The sequence below is a fragment of the Cydia splendana genome, chromosome 15, assembly GCF_910591565.1.
Source record: "Cydia splendana chromosome 15, ilCydSple1.2, whole genome shotgun sequence".
Taxonomy (NCBI): domain Eukaryota; kingdom Metazoa; phylum Arthropoda; class Insecta; order Lepidoptera; family Tortricidae; genus Cydia; species Cydia splendana.
Genome location: NC_085974.1, coordinates 6,624,107 through 6,634,290, shown reverse-complemented (window position 1 = coordinate 6,634,290; position 10,184 = coordinate 6,624,107). Strand labels below are relative to the sequence as shown.

Sequence of the window (10,184 nt, the reverse complement as noted above, 5' to 3'; positions counted from 1 at the left end):
TTATGTAGGTAGATTCATTATGTAAGTGCTTTAATAATTTTGCTCTGGGATAAGACAGGGGCATAAAAGATTATATGGATTTCGCACTTTAAGATAATAATTTTATTTCTTATCTTTAATTAATAATAATTAATAAATATAATAACAAATACAGGCAATCAAAATTTAGAAATTACATAGTTTGACTGGCAATTTTTTTAAGAGTCCATATCTCTATGTTATGTCCTCATCCTTACACCGCACCGATCGTTTTTTTAAGAATCTGTTTCCATCTCTTCCTATCAGTAGTCCAGTTCAGAATATCGAGAGCTGAGCGATTTTTGGTCAATGTAGGTCACCGGGCTCCTGCCCTTAGGTCTAATGGCTTCAACTTTGTCACTGTCTACTCATAAATATTAATCATTTATTGTACTTCTTTAGATTTTCAGTCAGGTCAGTTGGTTAAGAGCGGTGATTTAAAAAAAAAATCTTTTAACTTAAAAAACTGTAGTGGGTATAGTTTGCTGCTTGATCAAAATTACGTCTTTAGATTGTCACTGCCTTTTCAACAAACCAATAAACCAGTCTACTTGTTAACGGATTACTGTTGACGAGGACTAATAAATAGGTTTTATATATTACGTATACTTTTTATATACCTACCTTTTGTCTATTTGTCACTTTATTATATTTGTTTTAGTTGTCAGTAAATTATTGATCTGGAAGTCGGCTTTTTCATTTCGCTCTCCGCATATCTATCGAATGGCTTAAATGTCCACAATTCCTGGACAACTGATTTCTTTCTACCGTGTTAGGATGGTGTAGACGACTGCGGCGTTGGCGTCCCTTAATTTATTTTATCCGCGTTCGCCACGCGATATTACAGAAACAATAACACTCAGCTAGAGGCTTCAATAAACGGCAATTAAGCCAAAATATCTCTGTTAATATTGGGTAGTCTGCTGCAGCATAATTTCTGTGGAAGTTTATTGCTTTATGGTGCCCAATTACACAATTGGAACATAACCTTAAACGTAAACAATTTGATAAGGATTGTATAAGTTGACTATTGAAATGAAACCGATACATACTTGTATTACAATACATGTAAAATGTAATTGTTGGATTGAATGAACTGTATATAACTAAGTATACTGAGCAACTTTTACCATCGGACCAACACCGAAATCGCGATAAAAAATTTGGCTGTTTCATACATTTTGGCTGGTCCATTTTCTATGGGAGGGTACATTTTTTTCTCGATTTCGGGGTTGGTCCCATAGTATAAAAGTTAGGTACTCAGTATAATCCCAAAACCTCCCTGGCAACGGGAATGCAGTTATTTTTTAGCCACCATGTATAGGTATTCGTAGCGTAAAAACGCCGTAGTAATTTTAGAAATTAGTGTGTGTTGCCATGTTAATCCAGATTGAAACAGTTTGGTTTATCGTTTTTTGCTGCTGGTTTCCGGTGTGCCGAAGGCTCTGCTGATTGCTTGCAGGGACATGGCGGTGACGCGGATTAGTGTCAGCATTTTTGGTATACAGTTCAGAGGAGCATTTAGTCCAGTCAGTTGCTTAGCGCAAGGCATACATTGCGCACATAACTACCTAACTAATACGATACCGAGGCGCCGCCTAGCCTGGACATATTTCATGCTAAAAAGGGGGGGTTGCGTCAAGGGGAGGGGATGGGATACTAGTGTGCGTAAAGCACCATCCCCAAAGGTATCATACTACATTCATTGAATGCTGGCTATAATTTGTTTGTCTTCGCCATACAATGCCATACATTAGAACATAATTAACTTGATCGAATCATATTATTATGCTGGTAAACAAATAAACGATGACACTGTTGTTTGTAGTTTGTTGATACTTGTGTTGGTGTCCGGTATTCACGCAATTCTAAAAATGAGTTAGCATCGCTTTTGGTTTTTAAAGAAGATAATTCCTAAAAGACATCGTTAACTGCTAATCTTCACTCATTTTATTCAATATTTAAACGTTGATCATATATTATTTATAAATGAATGTAACTAAAGGATGACTCACGTTAGACCGGGCCGGGGTCGGGCCGGAGCTACCGGCGCTTCGTTTTTCTTTGGACAGGGCCACGTGAACACCGATCAGCCGTCATAGAAAATGACATGTCGGACGCCCCGGACCGGGCACGGCCCGGTCTAGCGAAAGTCATCCTTAATCAGTAAATCTTACAGCTATAGGTAGATTATTTCTTACTATTTATTTTCAAATATTTACTATAAGAAATGTTTTCGTGGTATATAATAGACTGACATTCATCATGATTCGTTCGTTAACGCAATACATGTTATAATTTTTGTTGCATAAAGGTCATTGCAATATTTGCAATGTCTACTCCATTGCATCCTCGGCTGGAGCGGCAGTTGTGCCGGCAGTGGTTGTGGCGGTAGTAGAGGGTTGTGTAGAGGGCTCAGTAGGTCGTAGAGTAGTTTCCGCAGGGGAGAAGCAGGACAAGTCGAAACCGTTGCAGATCAGGCAGAAGAATGGCTGTCGAAAATAGTGTTCTTTATTACCATCACAGAACGCATATCGCTGAATGATGGGACATTGAGCATCAATAGAAGCGCATGAAACAGCGCGCCATAAGTACCTGACACTCTCTAATACTTTTCCAAATATATATAAATATCTACAATTCAAGTGCAAAATTATTTGCTATAGTCTAATTGCTATAGTAAATATATACTTTTGGCGAGTAGTCTGATAAACAAACCTGGGATAACTCGGGGCACTTATACTAAAGTGACGTAGCAAAATATTTATCGACAGTTAAATACATCGATGTTACTGTCAACATCTAAATGTTCTACAAAATCATTTCATCTTCCTCGCGTTATCCCAGCATTCTGCGATGGCTCATGGGAGCCTGGGGTCCGCTTGGCAACTAATCCTGAGAATTGGCGTAGGCACTAGTTTTTACGGAAGCGACTGCCATCTGACCTTCCAACCCAGAGGGAAAACTAGACCTTATTGGGATTAGTCCAAATGTTCTACAAAATAAAGGTATTTATACAAAATCGCTTTGTATACTGCTTCTTAAATTCTAAAAAGGTGTTTTTTCGAAGACTTTATTTTATTTTTAAACCAGGTCAATATTTCCACATTGACACTATGTAGTGTGCGCTATCTAATATCAAACAAATCCATCTCACAAATGTATCACCCTAAAACCAAACTTACGTATTATTTCACCTTCTGACTCCGCATTTCTATAACTTACACAACAATAGACACACAGTTACAAACATTTTTACGAACCTTAAAATTCAACCCTTAAAATCCAACATTAAATCTTTACCTAAACGTACCAAATTCCAACTAACTCAATACAATTTCGTTGCTTGCAGTACATACCATTTTACATTTTAAAAAGTCATAGCCATAATTATATTTACCTCTATAGTCATATCTCATTTGTTTAATATGTCAGATCCGTGTTTATAAAATTGTCAAGTCCCTCACTAACACGGCTCGCGTAGATAATGATCGAGATTTTGGGTTCACGTATATTACCCCTTTTGTTGGTACATACAAAAATGAATTGGACCTTCGCTGCTTATGTTTTATTCTAATCATTTTATATCGTTATTTATTATTTCTTAAACATTACTCCATCTTCATTTATTGCGAAAAGTGCATAAAAAAGGAAATTTACCTACCTTAAGTCATATAAATAGTAATCGAGAATTTTCAATGAGCACATGTACCTATATAAATGTGCTCATTGAATATATAATTGAATCGATGTATATCGACATCTTTTTTATCGATATCAAATCCCTAGAATGTGCCCCGAGTTATCACAGGTTTTCTGATTAACTTATTTTGATGTTGACTGTGTTTACAGGTATTTCAAAGCTAGTTTGTGATAGGCAGATGGTTTTAATCCATTTATATTTTATTTAATCACTAACAAAATAAATTAAACCCCCGGTTAAAACAGGCCGCCCAATCGTATGATCCTTGTAATATTGACTTAACAACAAGGCATAAAATGAAATATGTAAATAAAACCAATCTATTTATCACAAACTACATGGTAAACTTATCTCATACTTACTGCAAAGTGCTAAAAAGGTTTGTATTGACTATTATGCTTGATATAAAAGCAAAATAATGATTAATAACTGAAATACTAGTGGTATAAAATAAAGATCTTTCAGACAGGTACCTTGGTATTATTTGATGAAACAGAGGTTTACCGTGGTAAAAAAGTGCTTTTATAAAATGCTTTATTGGCTGAGAATTGAATTGCCTTTTCCAAGTATTTTTATTAAAAGCGAACCTTAACCTTAAAATGAAAACCTTTTTGAAAGATTGCTTTCTCAATTGCATGTTACAACAGAGGTTATTCGCCCTAGAGCGCCGTGTGGCTGATGAGACAATAAGTACGGTTACCATCAGTTTGTCACTGACATAAACGCCGTCGAGAACGTAATTTACTTTCTATACATCCCGTTTGCACTAATATGCGAGTGCGAGCGAGATGTATAGAAAGTAAATTACGTTCTCGACGGCGTTTATGTCAGTGACAAACTGATGGTAACCGTACTGGAGAGAAAACAACTTCCGCAGGCTTTGTACAGGAGACGACAAACTACAGCAATGACACTGGGTCACTTTTTATAAAAAATCCCGTGCGAAGAGACTGGCCATCATTGCTTCTGAGTGTAGTCACCTTTTAAAGAATGAATGCCGTTACACTGCACCGTGCTTCGCACGGGCATCGTACGGCGTTTATCACGTTACACTGCACCGTGCTTTGTACGGGCATCGAGCGGCGCTTGGTTATACATTAGCCCTTCGACATGCCCGGGCGTCGACCGAATAGAAATTTATTAGAAATACGGAGACATTCGTCAAAATACATCATCGTCAAAAATTAGGCAATAAAATTTGTGGAAGTAGGTATAGTTTCGCCGCTGAGATTGCAATTATGAAATTTTACATTTAAATACCTATAGCTAACTTGATTTTGTTTCCTATTTTAAATTTGAAATTAATCTGCCCTCCTAAGCTGAATAGCGCTATCTCAAAAACAAATGATTTTGAAAATTGAATTCTTAGTACTTAATAGAAACTAAAGTATAAGTTTGCAATGAATTTTCTTTTGAGATAGCGCTCTTTGGCTTAGCAGGGCAGTAATATTAATGCGGTGGGCAGCTTAGATGTAATTTGCTTAAGCTCAGACACGATTCTATCTCGATATAGATTATAATATTCCGTCCAATACTCAGATCGAACCCTTTTTAAGATTCTTTGGAGAGATTTGAGGGGTACTAAACTGATCAGCAACGATAATTAAAATATATAAAAAGCCTGTTTAAAGCCGATTTATTTATGAAAAGAAAAAGAAATAATAATGTAATTAAATTAATTTGGCTAACATCTACAATTAAAGGAAGTATGCGATAGACCTGATAAAACTTATGATAAATATGTGTTCAAAGAACTAAAGTTTTTAATGCTTAAAGTTGGCTAAGACGATCTTATTTAGTAGGCTTAAGTTAAAAATAGTTATTCATGTATTCGATATTGTGCTGGTCTGTTTTTTCTATTTATCTCTAAAGTATGATAAATTATACCACGATTTTCATAACGGGTTGTTTACACGCTGTTTGAGCACTGAATACGAACAACAAAAATAAGAGGAGAAAAATATTTTGTCAATCGAAGCACCCATTCGCTGCCCTCGAGCTTGGCAATGTGCCCAGGCCTGGGCTGACCCGTATTTTTGGTAAGGTATAAGTTTATGTTATTATCCCTTGAGAATAAAAGAGTTACATACGGCCTTCAGACAAAGTAAGCTCGTGTATAGTACCTACTGGTCTGGTGTATGATTCATTGCTTTCTTTTCAGGATCATTTTCTGCGGGTTTAAACGCTTCATTACCGTGACTGCACTTATTTAGGATATTAACATTCCGTGCCATTAAAAATGAAGACCCGTTTTGTATTTCAACTTATACCTGAAGTGCTTGTTGAGTCTACATGAAAGTCAACGTAATGAAGCGCTCGAAATACTCGGAGAGTTACTAAAGGTAAATTATAAATGTTTTAGTACAAAAGTTTTGCCTCTTGGTGTAAGTACCTACATTTTACAGTTTACCGCCTTTAAGAAGTTATTTTGACAGACTTTAAATTTTATATATTTATTTGTGTCAGAAAAAAACATCGGTTTGAAACAATGTATTGAAATGACAGACTCCAAATGTAGGTAAACCGGCGGGCAGCAATGAGTAGGTATTCAATTCCCTCAATAACCAACTTTTGATCATTAACTAAATAAGAACTGAACATATTTATACCTTATGTTTGACGTCATGGCACAAACGTATTATAGATGGTGCAGCGATCCTGATATCTGAAATAATATTCAAAAATTATTGCACACCTAAAAGAGCTCTTTCGTTTTATTGGGAAATGAACTTTATTTCGTAAGTCGCAAAGCTGATTAAACAAAGATGCTCGATAATAACAAAAGAAGCTAACATAATACCCGGTCATTTTGAAACTGTACTAAAATAAATCTGCATATAGTGGTGGTTTTGTTCGCTTAAACACCTCGATTATTGTGAGATATTGGTTGTAAATATCTGTACTTTAGCTGTTCTAATAAAACTTTGGTAATATATAAACTTTGGTACTTAAATTATTACAACCAAATAAAAGAAAAGGTCGTGTCATACCAGAAGGTTAAGGTGTTGGCAGAGGACCGGACAAGTTGGAGATTGCTCCACCGACAAGAGCACAGCTCTTAAATATAAAGAAGAAGAATATATAAACGATATTTTAATAAAAGCATCCCAAAACATAAACAAAAATCACGTTTGCTATGCGCCACTGGCCACCACGGCACATAAGTAGTCGTCTCATAAATATTTGATCTTTTGATGGGTTGTTTTTGGCATCTTCCGGGGTAAATATTTGATATTGGCATTATTGGCTTATTGTGCAGAAATGTTTCCGTAAAAAAATATGTATAGAACTTCACAATAATAAAAGTTAAATAGGTACTGATGTGTATTTTTGTTTCGACTTTATAAACTTCGAATTGTATTATTGTGATTAGGTATAGTGTTTGAAAATAATGTTATAATAATATGTATTAGAAATGTTTATTAAAAATAATAAAGGTAAGAATCTTTATGCTTAGCAATCATTAAATGTCGAAGGATAGTTTAATTATTTTAGAGAATCTAGTAATATTTCGTTTCAATTCGGAAGAAAATTTAGGTAAGTTCCTTATTTATTCTCTTATTGTTTTAATTAGCATCTATAGTTGCGATATATAGGTACTCAAAAGTAGACAAAACACATAACGGTCTTGTAAAAAACCCGTTTAAAACATTCCTATCTTATCCCATTTAAAACAATAGAACACTTTTTATTGTCTACGGTTCTTTTGTTCTTACGCTAGTCTTTTGCGACGCGACGTGTGATCGTATTAATCACATCGAAAAATACACGAAGATATCTTTTTTCTCTTTTTAAACAGTTGTAATCAGAGGCTTTAAGAAAGGACATGCCAACATTTAATTTTTAATTTTTTGAACCTTTTCCTTGTTTTGTAACGAGATATTCTTAATTCAAAAACAAAAGAAAAGTTTCTGGGACAATACGGAAAATCCTCATTTAGGTACCATATTTAGGTATTATGCATCTAAAGTCCCGTATACCGACGATCTTAATCAAATCACCTTCTCGTTATCTTTTATTATACGAAAACTCAAACGGCAGCGAAATTAATGCTCAAAATGAGATATACATATTATATGTACGATTGAACAGTGCAGTAAGTTAAACTCAGAACGAACTACATATACCTATAAGAATATAAATAAGGTTAACTGGTAGAGAATGCCTTCTGGCATTAAGTTCGCCTTTTGTGCAAATTTACTGTGCAATAAAGTTTAAATAAATAAATATATATTACTACTAGTGCTGCCTTTTTACAACCACTCGCATTTTAGCACATACCTTTTTCCCCGACGTGATAAATTAATCACGCCGGTCGTAAAGTAAAAAAAGGTACATAGTACTATATCTGCAGTTGTGTTTTGTTTGAATAGAAGGTTTTATTACGCGTCATATTGCGTCACGTAGTGGACAGTTGAAGGGTGACCATTTATCTGGAGAATTGTGACGCTCGACAATAGGGGGCGCAATTGCGGGTATTGCGACCCGCAATTAGTAATCTCAAGCCGTGGCTTCGTCATTTGTTTTCAAAGCTTGGATAAACAAAAACAATTTTCGCATTACTTTGTTTTGCAAAATTAAATTTGCAAGTAATTTTAATGGAAGTTTTATAAAAACGTGACTTGAAAGCAATATGCTAAGGAATTTGTCACGAAGAATATCCGAAAGAATAAAGACAGCCTGAGATGGTGAGGTGAAAAAGAGATTTGCACGTGAAACTTTATTCATTATTTTTTATTGACTCAGAATCTACAGTAAATACTGTTCACGAATCTTTTAAGAACTTTTAGCTGATTGAATTGTCTTTCCAAAAGTTTTTAGAATTTTTAAAATTAAGCATCAGTTCTTACTTTAGACAGATTAGGTACCTATTATTATTTAACAGACTTTGCCTCACTTCTCTCGCTTTATTCTTACCTTCATTTTCCCCGGCACTCTCCGTGACAGTGTAGACGCACAAAAGCACTGCAACAGTTAACAACGCCATGTCGCTCGAGGTAATGCCGTAAAATCCTTTGCAAGTCCTTTTACGACAATTCTTACGTAACAAAAGATACACGGTTGCGGGAAATCTACGGAAGGACACGCTTAGAAATTTAGCAGAGTTCCTTTACGTTTAAAATGTTTTAAATGAGAAGTTAAGATTTTTGAGATTTATTTTGATTTTATAAACATGTTTTATATTCACATGTTTTGTATTTTTTTTTGCTGTAGATGCCCCAAATAAATAAAATAAAAACATGATTTGAGGGACGCGACGGTCTGGTGGCCTACCCAAGTTGACAATAGTTATATAAAATGGCGATCGAAACTTAAATAGTCATGATGTCGGTTAAGAGTGTAAATGTCACCAAATTCATTTTTGAAATTTATTGATGATTTTTAACTGTAATGTTTAAAAAAAAGGTACAATATGCTTTATATGATATAATGAATATAGCAGGTTTACACTCTTAGCCAACGATGTGACTTTTCGTAGCATCCTTTTTTTATTCGTTCGTATCATGTATTAATTTACTTCAATCTACGTCTACTGTGTTTTGGCAAGGGCCCACGAAGCTGCCACTTCATCCAATAAATAAATAATCGTTTGACGTTGGTCGATGTACAATTGTAATCTTGATTAGGCCGTCAGGGCTGTCAAAACCGCAGATTTCTGGGAATACACTATTTAAAAGGAACCCGTTTGACCTACTAATCGCGCTTTTGTTGGTTGGCACCGGATATCGGTGATGTAACGATATCATCAAAATATCGTAGCTTTACCACAAATTAACGTGAAGATCAAATGTGATTCATGATTCAATATTCAATTAGTGTAGTGTATTATTTATGTGTATAGTATTTCTTTGTCTCCTTGCATTTTCTTTTGTTTTGTAGTTTCGCAGTGCCTTGGTTTTTCTATAATGTTGTATTACTTATTTCATCAATAAATAAATGATCACCAACTACCAAATACCAGTACTATCAGGGTATTGATACTCCTGATAATATAATTTTGAGTTATTGGATTTAAAATAAAATTAACATCTCTGTAAATCAAAATATATTCTTTGCTATTAAGTCTGAATGTTCAAGCTTTTCAATGCAGCTAGCATTATATCGAAAACTCGGTTAGCTAAACCATTACTGTTCTACTGACATAGGAAGCCGTCAGATCCCACATGTTCTCTTCGCGGTCGCCTTGCCTAGCTGTCTGACCGCCGACCACAAGGCTTGGGACAGCTATTTCCGGTTTTAGCTTGACATTGAACATTGTGAATCTTCAGCGTTGTATTGAATACGAGTATAATATTTCAATACACTTCTAAATAGGTAAGGCTTCGGAAAGGGTGACTAAGTAAGATCCGAATCACAACATGACATTTTAATTTAATTTTGCGTGCCTATAGTAGACTGTATGATATTTTTAAAGAATTACTTGGCTTGGAAAGGTAGGTACTATTAGTACCTATATGAAACT

At 35.0% G+C, this 10,184-nt stretch overlaps 1 protein-coding gene across 1 annotated transcript; it reads right to left on the bottom strand.

The window, feature by feature from the left end:
• Positions 1 to 2,336: 2,336 nt before the first annotated feature.
• On the bottom strand, positions 2,337 to 8,738 carry LOC134797250 (uncharacterized). Its single transcript, XM_063769472.1, has 3 exons — positions 8,639 to 8,738; positions 6,331 to 6,386; positions 2,337 to 2,510 (listed from the first exon to the last, which is right to left on the bottom strand). Exons 1-3 carry the CDS (start codon positions 8,706 to 8,708, stop codon positions 2,355 to 2,357), a joined length of 282 nt encoding a protein of 93 aa, XP_063625542.1. The 5' UTR covers positions 8,709 to 8,738; the 3' UTR covers positions 2,337 to 2,354.
• Positions 8,739 to 10,184: the final 1,446 nt, after the last annotated feature.